The 14,164-nt window shown below is 45.8% G+C and overlaps 1 protein-coding gene across 4 annotated transcripts in view; it reads left to right on the top strand.

Annotated features, from left to right (window-relative positions):
- The window catches only part of MTHFD1L (methylenetetrahydrofolate dehydrogenase (NADP+ dependent) 1 like), a 187,328-nt gene that overhangs the window by 46,134 nt on the left and 127,030 nt on the right, over positions 1-14,164 (top strand). For all 4 annotated transcript variants that reach the window (XM_027056637.2, XM_053222106.1, XM_027056638.2 and 1 more), the window contains 5 exons: positions 4,831-4,967; positions 6,431-6,477; positions 9,230-9,337; positions 10,444-10,518; positions 11,326-11,428. In XM_027056637.2, the coding sequence (XP_026912438.1) occupies positions 4,831-4,967; positions 6,431-6,477; positions 9,230-9,337; positions 10,444-10,518; positions 11,326-11,428 (470 nt within the window). The remainder of the gene's footprint in view (positions 1-4,830; positions 4,968-6,430; positions 6,478-9,229; positions 9,338-10,443; positions 10,519-11,325; positions 11,429-14,164) is intronic.

Raw genomic sequence — 14,164 nt, 5'->3', positions numbered from 1 at the left:
AGGACCTCTCCAATAAATGAGTTATTTACTGTTTCTGAAGGATTTCTCTATTCTGGAAATAATACTGGCTTACAATATAAAAATTTAATATCATGAAAAACAAAAAGGAGAAAACGAAGTCTCTCATTACTGAGAGGTGTTAAAATTTTTTATATTTCCTTCCAGGATTTTCTCTCTGCATCCATTCTTTTTACACATTGAGATCATGCTATAAATACCATTTTGTGTCCCACTTTTATTTCCGAATACTGTAACATGAGTCTTTTCCCGTGCTTTAGAAGAATGCAGGTACCCAAGTCGTTTTTCAAGACACCTCAATAATACATTTGTTGTTGTACTTTCGAATTTATGTATAAATGTGATTTAAGCGTGTCAACGGTAGAATTAAAGTATAAAACAACAGGATTAAAAGAAAATCTTCTGTTAATAACCCAAATGCGGAACAGATTACTTCATTTTAAAAGCTGTTCTTCTAACTTGAGGATTTCTTACTCCGTCGGAATCATCTGTATTTCATCAGCTACACATCGCATGGTATTTACACCTACACATCACTTTATTTGCTTTGCCTGACAAAATGAAAAGTATTGGGAATCGTTCGGGGAAATACGCCAAAAGAATCTTAGGGGCTCTTGAGTTTTACATATTTTCCCAGTTACACTAATGAAAAGGAATTTGTTTGAGAACTTGCCTTGGAGTGCAGCTGTAGGGCATTGAATGTGTGTGCAAGATATGTCTCCATTGGCCCTGTCCCGATTTCTGCGCAGAAGTTTTGAGAACTTCTCTAAATTGCTCAGGCAGAAAGAGCAGTTAAAAAAGAAGCCCAAATTGGTCTGTGGACAGACCGAGTTTCACATTAAAGAACAATTAAAGTCATTCACATCACTTTATTTCTTTCCTGTAGAGTGCCGAGTATCTGATCTGTTGTTTCTGTTTTTGTTTTTTTTTTTCTTTTTAATGTTCCAAGCCATTATTTTGGTCAGTGTTAAATAACCTTTCCTGGCTTTTCTAAGATTTTGGTTTTCTACCTTGGGTCACTATTTAAACATCTGTGAGTTTTTCTGCTATTTGCACAACTTGCAGAATAAAACAAAGGTATTTACAAGAGATCGCTACCGACTGGGCCTTTTTGAACTGCTCACTCCCGTCAGTCAGGTGTGATAGGAAACAACCCAGTGGACTACAGAGTTTGTTGCCAGGAATAAAAAGCCTGTAACGACTTCCCAGTGACAAAGATGCCCGGGATGAGTGATATATATTCATATGCTGCTTGAGCATGTAGTTTTGGAGTTCAAGGTTAGACCCATGGCTCATGACGTGATTCCGTTCAAGATGCCAGAGTTTGAGAACTGCACACTGTTTTGCCACTCCTCTCTGCATAAGCAATCTCTTTGACCTTGGAGCAAATGGTAAACTTCTCATAGGATGTGTGCACACATCCGAAGTCACGGAGTGCTTTGATAAATCGTTAGCTGTAGTTGACAGTAAACATATTTGTCTTAGAAAAGATGTGCATGCTGGGGCGCCTGGGTGGCTCAGTCGGTTGAGCGGCTGCCTTCGGCTCAGGTCACGATCTCGCGGTCCGTGAGTTCGAGCCCCGCGTCGGGCTCTGGGCTGATGGCTCAGAGCCTGGAGCCTGCTTCCGATTCTGTGTCTCCCTCTCTCTCTGCCCCTCCCCTGCTTGCTCTCTGTCTCTGTCTCTCTCTCAAAAATAATAAACATTAAAAAAATATATTTTTTTTTTAAAGAAAAGATGTCCTTGCTTTGTCAAGCGTTTTTTGCTCGACTGTGCCTGGACAGGTGACAGAAACGCAATGAGAATGGGTATAGTCCTTCGCCTCAGCAAGCTTGTGGGTTGGTAGGCAGGACAGCCGTGTCAGGAAGCTTGTAATAAGACCCTCAGAAAAGTGATGCGATACATACATCATAAATGCTGTGGGAAACAGAGAGGGGCTGATAGAGCTACAGGGAGATGTTGAGGAAGAGCATGAGCGAAAGGCATTGTTCCCTCTCCGTAAACTCTAAGCTCTTCCAGAGAACAGCAATTAGGTTAAGTTGGCCTTCACTGTCTTCTGAGTCAACTGGATAGTTTGGAGTCAGAGCTAAGGACACTGGGACAGCCGTTAAACCCAAGTGCGAGATCCAACGTAGGAATGAGGTGGAATAAAATGTTTATTGTGGCTCTCCTTTTATTGCTCCCAATAAATACTTCCTGCTTTTTGATTTTCCTGAATTGTATCAGTTGGCAGAATGCTAAGCCGTCCTGTGTTTCTAATTAAGACTTGGATGGTCGGCCGAAGTTTGGAGGAGGTCATCTCTGGGCGTGTCTGCGTCGGGCTGTCTCCGACAGCTATTTAGCACATCCCTGGGGACGAAAATGTGCTGCTTCACGTGACGCACCGAAGTAGACCACCTATTCCTTCGCAAACAGTGGACGACGAGGACCGTACTTAATCCACCCTGTGTTTGATAACTTTTTTTACAGGCCGTCCGAAGACCGTGATGCCTGTGGCTTTCCATCCACTCTTGTACTCATCCACAGGAAGTTGACTCAAAGTGGAAACACTTTCACGTACCTGGGCCTTCATGTTGACCAGGTGTCGTGCGGCTTGAGGAGTGGAGGGAGGCGTACGTCACCAAGCATGTGTGGGGCGGTGCACCCTGCCAGCGACCCTGTTGCTTCGCGCGGTGATGGCTTCTCAGCCCTCACCCAGAGTCGGGCGTCCCCGTGGCCTGTGATTCCGTGGGCACTTCCCCGGTTCCCTTCGGAGACGCCCCTGTCACAGCCCTGCCTCATCCTCAAGATTTCTCCCTACTGCTCCTTTTGTTTCCTTTTGCTTTCTTCTGACCATCCCTTCAGAGAACACGTTCTAGAAGATTCCATCCTATCCCTCTTTATACTGTGTTCCCTCTCACTGTGATCTTCCCCACTCCCATGCTTTCCGTTGCTAATTAGTGGTGAACAACAGTTACAGTTTCTGTCTGTAGAAATGACTTGGCGAAGTCAGGTGACGGGTTTTGATTTCCGGCTTTACTGCTTGCTGTTTGGCCTTGGGCAAGTTACTGAACCTCTTCGTGCCTCAGTTTCCTTATCGAGGACAAAAATTAACCTAATAAATGTAAAAGCACAGAACCTCACATATTTAAATATTTTTTTAATGTTTATTTATTTTTGAGAGAGAGCACGAGTACGCGTGCGGGGATGGGGCAGAGGGAGGGAGACACAGAATCCGAAGCAGGCTCCAGGCTGTGAGCTGTCAGCACAGAGCCCGATGCGGGGCTCGAACTCACGAACTGTGAGGTCATGACTTGAGCCGAAGTCAGACACTCAACCGACTGCCTCAGCCAGGCGCCCTTCACAGAACCTCATATGTTAACGACCCCAAGCCCACCCTCCATCTTTATCTGGCTAACGTTTATTCATTCGCCGGGTCTTAGCTTAGGTGTCACTTCTTATATGAAGACTTCCCCGATGCTCCAAACGTAATCAGATCCTCCTGCCTTGTGCTCTCATAACACAGTCTGATTGCCCTGTTTCTCTCATATGTGTTTATCACTTTCATTGTAATTGCCGGTCAGTCTGTCCATATCTTCCATCGGTTGTAAGCCCTGGGAGAGCAGTGCTGGAGTCCAACTTGGTCAATCATTGTGTCCCCAAGATCTAGTGGTCTGGCACATAGTAGTACTTAATAAACATTTGCTGAAAGAATGATTGATTGTATCACTGTGGCGGTCTGAGGCAGTTGGGGACGATGATATATCTAAGGGCTTTTTTTCTATTTCTTTGTGGTCACATCACTAGGTTTTATAGGTCAGAAAACTCTTATTGTCGGTTTTGTTGTGGTTGAGAGTCCTGGACGACCCTGACTGCACCATCTAACTCATCGGAGACCATGTCGCAAGCCAACATGACAGTTTTTAAATCTTGTAACAATGGTCAGAGTGTGCTAAGGAACAGTTTTATGGGTCCTTACTTGGGAATGTAATGCACGCCTGTCTTCTTAGTTAACGCCATGATGGTCGTAACTAATGTGTGATGTTTGCTTTTATAGAGTGTGGTGGTCAACGAGGTCCTCCAGAGCACTTGGGGTCTCCTTTGTGTGCTGGGGAGTGTTGGACTCATTCTTTCCCAATGCTTGAGGGGCTGTTGTAGGAGAAGGGATTAAGCTCAGTGTGTCTGACTCCAAGAGATAGGAGCTATAGGAATGCAGACATCTCTTCTTTAGGACAAAAAACTCTCTAACCGTAAAAAGCTATCTGGAAATGAATGGGCTACCCCAGAGGTAATGAGGCTCCCTCACAACACGTGTTGTGTTGCAACATGGTGGGGACAAGACCTGGGCCCTGAGATCTGGAAGAAGATGGATGAGAGGGTACGATGGGATGCCTTCCAATGCTCAGAGTCTGGCCATGGACCATCGAGTAGGCCTTGTGCCCGCACTGTGCCCCCAGTAAATGGCCCTAGACAAATGAATGCCACATCACCCATTAAGAAGAAACAACATCAGCTTAATTATTTAAACCATTTGATGGATAATTCTATGCCATTTCTTGAAGCTGCTAATGTTATCATTGCCGAATAACTTTTCTTTTTTGGTCTCTTGGTAAAGGTGTGTCTGTTTCTTGGCTTTAGCTTAAACATGGCCTCTGTGATGTGGGTAGACTGTAAAAGTCCCTGGAAATTGAATTTTTAAGTGAATTTGGGAACGGCATGTTCTCTACCTGTCTGCTCTGATCTGGTTCTAGTACCTTAGGTTGATTTTGCATAGGTCTAGGAAATATTATTAAATTTTTTTTCTCTCTCTCTCTCTCTCTCTTTTTCCAAACCAGGATCACACCCACGCCTCTCGGGGAAGGGAAAAGTACAGTTACAGTTGGGCTTGTACAGGCTTTGACTGCACACCTCAACATCAACTCCTTTGCGTGTCTCAGACAGCCTTCTCAAGGACCAACTTTTGGCGTGAAAGGTACTTGATTTAACAACCGGTATATTTTGCAGAGCAAAATTGGGGGCAGAGCGAAGTTTTGAAAGAACATTAGCAACAGGTGTGGCGTTAAAACTTGTCAGAGGCACCGGTACGTCTCATCCCGACGTTTCATCCTGAAGCACACCCCACCTGCACGCTCAGTATGCGGTGGTCCTCCCGAGGCAGTCCTCCTGCAGAGGGGGCTGCGGCGGGGGTTTCGGCAGAGCCCCGCAAGAAGCCCATTGCCCTGGCTCCGTGGAGCAGCTGCTGGGCCCTTGCTCAGGACTCCGGCCTTGGGCGGAAGCCTTGCACCCGATCGATACCTTCTTATTCGTATTGCTGTTGTATCATCCACCCCTGCCACAGAGAAAGGTCTTTCCAGCCAGTTAGACACCCTTTCAGTTGGACCCTCGTTGCCTCATCTCGTGACAGTTGCTGGGGGGCCTGCAGAGCTCTGGAAACTGACCAGCTGTGGACAGAGCTGTGGTGCAATTTCTGTCCGGCTGTGCTGGGCTGACATCTGGAGCCTTCACACTCACACTGATTTATCATGAGGTCATCCTTCAGCTCGCGTTACAATAGCATTTATTGCCGCAATTACTATTCGTTCTTGGCACTTTGTGGATTTTAGCGGCATTCTGTTTATCTCACTGTCACAGATGTTAATAACTCCGAACTCATTAAGTACTGATAACTCAGAGAACGTCATACATTCTGTGGTGGAACGAGCACTAAACTTGTAGCAAGAAGGCTGCGGTTTTCTTCGTGGCTGTGTCTCTTGCTGCTGTGTGACCTTCAGCCGGTCGTAACCTCTCTGGGCCACATCTGTGAAAGTGCTAAAAGTTCTAGAGTACCAGGTTTACGGAATTGTCGTGAGGACCAAATGACATAGCAGATAAAGAACAGGGTACACCATAAGATGATCTGGACACGGAAGGTATCACTATTGTTTTAAGAAAGAGAAGTCTTTTTAACGTAGTGACATTACTCCCTTGAGGGATAGTCAGCCTGACAAATTTTATATACTGTTCTCTAAAATCTCTTGGCCGCATCTTACAATGCATTGGTCTGAGTTCACCAGGTGGATTTTTTTGAGCGGTTTTTTTGATATTCAAAGCATGTGCAGGTGAAATGACACAGAGCCACATAGATCTAGTAACAGATGAATAAAATAATCTCATGTTGGCTGTAATGAGATTTGCTGTATTGTTTTTACCTTTTTTTTTTTTTTTTTTTAACCAGGAAACTCAAGTCCTTACATTGTATTGTTGGGTGAAGTGGGAACTCTTTCCCCTTTTGTTCTGCTTTGATGGACAGTTGATGTTTTCTTTACTACCTGGTGTTTCATCTTGGGGGTGCGTGCCTTCCTGCCGGGTTTGGGGAGCTGTGTCCCCGGGGCTCTGTTCATCCTGTGTAGCTATACTTGCTGAATGATTTCAAACGGCGTCTGTTCTGTTGTTCAGGAGGGGCCGCGGGCGGCGGATATGCCCAGGTCATCCCCATGGAGGAGGTAAGATCTCAGCGAAACACATGTCACGTGTCCCTGTTTCTCCTTCCTGCAGCCTTTTTTCTGTGCCCCATCAACACAGGCCCACAGTCCTTTATCCTCAGTCCAAAGGCCTAAAGATTCTGAAAACCAAAAACGTTTGCATCACTTACAGTGGCAAAACCTGACGTTGAGTGTTATGGGCTATTTATGTCTATGCCACTTGATGTAAATATTCACATGTTTTGCTGCAAGAAATACTGGTTTTGATTAATGGATACGGACTTAGACCCTGCTTTGGATGTTTTAGTAAAACATGATAGGTATATCGCACTCTTTCTCCATTTCCAAAAATTCTGAATCCCAAACCCACGTGGCTCCATTCTGCATAAGAGGGTGGAGACCTATCCCCATCGATCATCAGTTACCGTGCCCAATTCAGGAGGACTTGGACTCCTCACTTGGGCAGAGGGAGACTCAAAAATCAAATAGTTCCAAAGAAAAATGGGCACAGAAGGTCAAAGGTGACCATTCTTATTTCTCCAAGAACCCCTACCCCCGCATAACCACCCCCTCGTCCCCTGAATCTGACCGTGACTGGGTCTCATCACTTCTACTCTCTGCATTGGCCTCTTAGTTCTGGTCCTGAGAAATCTTCTAAAACCCAGGTCTGAGCCAATTGCTTTCCTGTTCAGTGTATTTCAGTTCTTACTCCATCACGCCTGTGTGGTGTGGCACGGCAGGTCCCTGTGTGCTGGTCCTGCCGTCCCTTCCAGCCTTGCTGTCTCACGTCCCCACAGGCTGGCCTCCCTCTCACCCACCCCACCAGACTCCCTGCAGACTCTTGATCCCAAGCCTCGAGCGTTCTTCCTTTCCTGTTCTGCCCTCCCTGCCCAGCCTGTCCATCTCTAGGTTCCATCTCCCCCCTCACATCCCTTCATGCTGTTTCCCTCATCCGGTTCGGTTGGCTTGTGCTGATTTAGAGGGCACGGACCCCAGCGCCCAGCACAGTGCGCAGCACTCACTAGGGGCTCGCTGGGAAATGTTCGTTGATTTCGATGAATGAATTCGGAAGGGTGTTTGCCTATGGAAGCCTGAGGGTCAGGAAAGCTAAAGGGAAAATATGGACACTCTTCAAGTACTGGGGGTGGGCTGAGAGAGAATAGTGTAAGGCATTGCTGGAAAAAATAGCCCCAAGCCTCACATCTGAAGGGGGATGAGTAACATTCACAAGGAAGAACCAGAGCCAAGAGGCCAGGTTGGGGACAGCGTACAAGGAACATGCCCAGGGGAATGGCTCAGAAATTCCTGTGCAAATACTCAAAGGGCATCGGTGTCCTGCTGTCATATGGCATCAGCTGCATGGCTCAGACTTGGGGCAAACTTAAGGCATATGATGGTTTCAGCTGCCTTATGATCTTTCAATAGGCCAAAAACAATCAGGCAGTTTGTTCCTTGAATTCGAAGACCTTCCGTATCTCCTTCATCTCTCTATCCCCAGCTCTGAGCACAATGCCCGACCCTCAGACCGTGTTTGTTGACTGAGTGCATGAATAGACAACTCGTACCGACAGAAACTTAAGAAATAATCATGGGAAAATGTTTGAATAAATTCCAGATGGGTTGAAGAATGGAAAGTGAAAATACTGAGTCTTGAAGGGCGAGAGGGAGCCAGGGTTGTGCAGAATGGGGGGAGAGTGGGACCTGCTTGGGGGACAGTACAGGGGCGGGGAGGGGTCTTCGGGGACCCGGAGGCCACCAGCGTGTTGTCAGGGGGCCAGTGGGGATAGAGGAAGTGAAATACGGAAATGGGCATGGGGCCAGCTCCTTCAGGCTTTGAATTTCATGGCCTAGATCTTGTTTGAATATCGCGGTCCGCCATTGAGGGGATGTTGACACAGTAATAACATGATGCAAATTGGGTTTTAGGAAAATCGCTCTGGACTCTGTGTGGAGAATACACTGCTGGGAGTACAGAGTGGATGCTAAGAGTGCAGTAAGGAAGCCCGGGGGAAAGGCAGTGGCGTGGGGCCAGGGAGGTGGCGGTGAGGATGGGAAAATCATGGCAACGATGTCAGACATGTTTGCTGAGTCTGCAGAATTAGATGTGGGGCGTGAGAAAAGGGGGGACATCAGGGAGAGTGAGCTGAGCAACTCTTGAGTCATTGATTGAAGCGGATCACGGGGGCAATAATGGCCGCGAGGCTGCAACTGTGGTGGTGAAGGGGGTGATGGTCTGTCTGGGGCCTGGGGACACCCCAGTGGATACCGAACAGGCATCAGGAAGGACAAACATGAGCCAACGGTAACATGGGGAAACGATTCAATGCCAACATCAGAAAAGAGCTGTTAACGAATCGTTGATTGTTTACTTTCACTAATAATCAAATTAGTCTACATTAAAACTACTACCATTTTACTTGTCAAATTGACAGCTGGATTTTTTTTTTTTTTAAATAGTAACAATACTAAATTTTACCAGTGAGAGATTGAAACACGCTTTTATACATTATTGGGAGGCAGATGTTGGTAACACCTTCCTGGAGGGGAGGTAAAAATACGAAGTGCCTTAGAGGGCGCCCGGGTGGCTCAGTCCGAAAAGCATCCGACTTCGGCTCAGGTTATGATCTCACAGCTTTTTTATTTAAGTTGTTTTACGGACTTAGCTCATTTTAAGGCTGTGTAATTCGTGCAATATTTTATTTGTTCAGAAAGTCCTTGAATACTGCCACGGTTGTTTGAGACAAGTAGAAAGATGTTTTCATTTCTTTTATAGTTCAACCTTCACTTGACCGGGGACATCCACGCCATCACTGCCGCCAATAACCTGCTGGCCGCCGCTATTGACACAAGGATTTTGCACGAAAACACTCAAACAGACAAGGTGAGGAAGTTTTCTCGTTGGCCTTTTTGGGCATCTTGTCCTGGGATTTCTGGATTCTTGAGGAGTTCACGGGAAAACTTTGTGGGGCCGATAAACTGAAATTGTATTAACAATTTTGTGAGTTCTATATATCCTTATTTCTTGGGGAGAGGATCCCTACTTGGGTCAGATTCTCAAATGAGTTTATGACCACTGCCAAGCCGTTGGGTGAATTATGTTAGTTGTAATTTTTTTTTTTAATTTTTTTTTTTAACGTTTATTTATTTTTGAGACAGAGAGAGAGAGCATGAACGGGGGAGGGTCAGAGAAAGAGGGAGACACAGAATCTGAAACAGGCTCCAAGCTCTGAGCAGTCAGCACAGAGCCTGACGCGGGGCTTGAACTCACGGACCACAGGATCATGACCTGAGCCCAAGTCGGACGCTTAACCGACTGAGCCACCCAGGCGCCCCATGTTAGTTGTAATTTTAAGGCAAATATTCTTTGGATGGGACTTCAGTTTTGAAGGTAATCGGTAGACCAGTTCTCTTCCTTCTGTCCAAAGGTCCAATCTCCAGTCTGTACTAAGGGGATTGGAAAGATAGCTTTTTGACTGTAATGTTACATGCAGCCATTCTAGATGTACTGTGAATGAGATTAGACCTCCTGGTTGGGGTTCAGGTGCATGCAGCTGAGGTAAACACACACCTGACAGTGATAGAGCACTAGGTGCTACTTCCCCATGGGCGTGGACCGTGGATAAACGTGGGACTTTCTGGCATGTTTACAAGGATCCTGACTTCCTCCCAATTAAAGTAACTCCCTTGTGCGTTTTTGAAGCCAAGTACAGATAAATATTAATTTGCTGGTTGTAAGGCGGTAGAGATCAAGAAATACATATTTATGCAACATTTTTGCAATGTGCATGATTTCAGATCTAGTCAGATTTATTGAAATGATAGAAGTTAAGGCTACATTGTTTATATCGGCCAAGAATTTTAATAGGGTCTCTAATCTAAACAATTTGGTTATAAATGTAATGAGCTTTGTCATATCCTGTGAATTATCCAAGTTCCTAGCTGGCCCTTAAACTTTTGTGGGGCTTTATTTTTGTTTTGTGTTTTTAGGCGCTGTATAATCGACTCGTTCCTTTAGTGAATGGTGTTCGAGAGTTTTCAAGCATTCAACTTGCTCGGCTGAAAGTAAGTTTCCAGCTGGTGGCTCTTCAACAAGAAAATGTCCTAGAAACAAATCAGAAAAATTGTCCACGCCAGCAATTTTGAACTTGATTTGGGTTTTCAGACACTCTTTGGGGCGTCAACTCTAGAGACAGAGCAATATAACAGAGAGAGAATAGAAGGAGAAGCCTGAGACACGGCTACCCCAAAGGGCAAGCGGACAGATTAGTTCCCCTTTGAAGGTCTCTGTTCCTTCGGCCGTAAACCGGGAGGACTGCTTTGTAGGTGTGGAGCACCATAGTCATCTGACAGATCAAATTTCCAAGAGTCCTTCTCTTATATTCTTGGATTTCTAGGAAATAAGTTCTGGCTTCTGTAAATGTATCTCTATAAGTTTTTGTTGCAGCAAGATGCTACGGTTGTGCGAGTGGAAGTAATCTTAACTCTTATCCGTCTTATCATTTATTTCCTGGTGCTATTTGCTGCCGTCCTGGGAATCCCACGGATTCCCCCTTGCTCTTTTCAGAGACTAAAAGCTAACTTAATGGTGTAAGTTACAGGCATTGGTTGGTAATAATTGATTTTAAAAATTCACCCCCTTGGGGTGCCTGGGTGACTCCGTCGGTTAAGCATCCGACTTCGGCTCAGGTCATGATCTCGCAGTGAGTTCAAGCCCCACGTCAGGCTCTGTGCTGACAGCTCCCTTGAGATCACGACCTGAGCTGAAATCTAGAGTTGGACCCTTGATTGACTGAGCCACCCAGGTGCCCCTACATTTTGCCTTCTATTCCTTCCAAAATTGATCACGTTGTTTTTCGTCTTCATCATTAGAAACTGGGAATAAATAAGACCGATCCAAGTACGCTGACGGAGGAGGAAATAAGTAAATTCGCCCGTCTCAACATCGAGCCCTCCACCATCACGTGGCAGCGAGGTTCGTGCCGGTTGTGGGGTCGGGGATGAGGTCTGCTCCAGCTGAAACTCGTAACCCACTTCCACGAGCACATGGTTTCATTTCCTCCCCTTGTCCTCCCAGCTCACGTTCTGGGATCCCTCTGTTTGTCCCAAGCCCTGTTATTTCCCCATCCTCACCCTCGCCTTCTGTTCAGGAGGAAACGTCATGCTCCTTCATGACTGGCTCTACCCCATCCGCTCCCCCTAACACGTGTCCAAGGAAAATTTCTTCGTTTTTCTCCACCGTGGTAGTACCGGGTGATGATCCCCAAGGTGTCTCCGAAGGGTGAGCTGGTCCGTATTCCCGGTCCTTCTGTGTGTTCTTCTCAGACCTGCCCACTCACTTTCCTCATTTCTTCCCACTTCCAGAACATTTTTATCAGATGCCTGATTGATTGCAAGCGCCTTTTAATAAACGTTCTTGCGTCAACTTCTTTCTCCCAGTTCAGTAGGCTCATAGTGTAGAGATGTTCTGTCCCTTCCTGACTCAGAAGGCCCCGTGGTGTGTGATAAAATCCTGTGTGGGGTACAATCGCCATCACACCGCTTGGCCTGAAGCACTATCACAGTGTGGCCCCATACGCTTTTGCTCCCTGTCTGCTTTCGAGACAGCCTCTTCCTTCTGCCTGTCCTTGGCCGGCCATCCCCACCCCATCTCCTTGCCTAGGCCCTTCCGGACACAGCCCAGGTCCGCCCCTTCCCAAAGCTTCTCTTCTGGGAATCCATTCGTCCAGTTCATTAACAGTTTAGTGTTTTCCCACAAACCGTGAGGTAGAGAGAAAAAGACCAGAAACTGAGTCTTGGCTTCACCATTTATGAGCCGTGCAACCATTAGCAAATGACTTCCTCGGTTTTCTTCTCTGTAAAATGGAGTAACAATACCGGCGTGTGCCTTGCACGGCTCCACTGCAAAATGAGAGTGGTTTGCAAACCCTACAGCACCACCCAAAAGTAATCCATAGGGAATAGTTGTGTGATGTAGCTGTCTGTGTCTTTGTCTCCCAAACTAAAGGAGAGTAACATCGTTTTGGAAATTCAAAAAATGTTTTGTTAATAAAACCAATAACATTATCAAGATTTCGGAGATGTCTAGAAAGAAAGAAACATCTTACCGTACTAATAACAATACTATTCAGTTTTTTTGTGCATCTGGATTTTGTGTATAACTCTAACTTACGTGTGTAGGTTTTAGATCCTACTGTCTTATTTATTTGAGTTTACTTATTTATTTTGAGAGAGAGAATGTGCATGCATGCGTGCGGTGGGGGTGGGGTAGAGGGGCGGAGAGAGAGGGAGAAAGAGAATCCCAAGTAGTGTCCATGCTGTCAGTATGGAGCCCCACTTGGGGCTCGATCTCCTGAATCGTGAGATCATGACCTGGGCCAAAACCGAGAGTCAGACACTTAACCAACTGAGCCACCCAGGTGCCCCCTCCCACCAGCTTCATTTATATCATGAGTAGCATGTTCTATTCAGTTAGCTCTTTGTTGTAATGGTAATTTTAAATGGACCTAGGATATTCCTTTGTAGATGAACCATAATTTATTATTTAACAGACCAACAGCAGTTTTAATAATGGATATGAATATTATCAACATTTTATTGGGAAGCCTGCTAACTTTTTTTTTAATAATGGAAGTGACGACTTTAAAAAATTATTCCAGATAAATACTAGAATTATATTATTGTTCCTGGCACTAAAGTGAAGAAAATATTATTGATATAGGTAAGCCACTTGGATTGAAGGAGTTTAGAACGACATTTGCTGAGTAGTTTGACTCTTATTCTCATGAATTAATATAAAAAAAATGGAACTCTTTATCAAATGACTTGAGGACATTTTATATAGCGTTTTGTTTTGTTTTTTTTATAAGGCAATATAGGATTTGACCTAGAAACAGCACAACCCTGGTGATGAGCTTAGGTCCTCATATGATTTGAGAACTAGAGAGGGACACTCAGGGACCACATGGGGCTGAACACTCTTTGCAGACTATATGAACGTCACGAATTTCATGGCCAGCCCTTCCCTTTGCGCTCAGTGTAAGAAGTGTAAGTGGTAGGTCTTTGATCCTGTGCCTCACATCAGAGGCTTATAGGCCTCATTGCCTGGCAACAGGACCGGACCAGAGCCAACAGACTATTCCAGAAACAATTAACATCAACAGAAGAAGCAATAAGCATCGAGCCACTTTGTGGTTCCTAGAGCAGCGGGAGCCCTTGCCTCTCTGATCATCGTCCCCCACGCCAACCTCACCTGGGGCCTACAATCTTCCCTTCTCCCTGTTTCGTTGGTTCGTCCATCTCCTGGCCATTAGACCAAGGTCCTGCACGCCTCAGTTATCCTCAGCGAAGCAACATCAGCTTGTTGGTTCCCGACGCCGTCCCAACAGCCTCGCAGGGAATCATGACAGTTGTTCTGCTGAAGGCAAAAGAGTGGCCCCGCGCCTTGTACCGCCCAGAATGGGAGCCAACTGTTGGTGGTGCTAGAATTATATTATAAGTAAGTTAGGCACCCTCTGGATGTTCTTCAGGACCTACTACGGTAGTGCTAAAGGGACCCTTCGGACCCACACTCACTCGTACCCTCCTCTTCTCCCCTGTGCCCGTAAAAGCCCCCGATCCCCCGATCAGAGATTGATGTCTTGTTCATCTTTGCATCCCGGGACGGCACCTGGCACAAAATTGGCCGAATAAATATTCCTGGAGTGAATAA

The sequence above is a fragment of the Acinonyx jubatus genome, chromosome B2, assembly GCF_027475565.1.
Source record: "Acinonyx jubatus isolate Ajub_Pintada_27869175 chromosome B2, VMU_Ajub_asm_v1.0, whole genome shotgun sequence".
In the NCBI taxonomy this organism is placed as follows: domain Eukaryota; kingdom Metazoa; phylum Chordata; class Mammalia; order Carnivora; family Felidae; genus Acinonyx; species Acinonyx jubatus.
The sequence above is the reverse complement of the archived record's forward strand: the minus strand, read 5'-3'. Positions and strand labels throughout refer to the sequence as shown.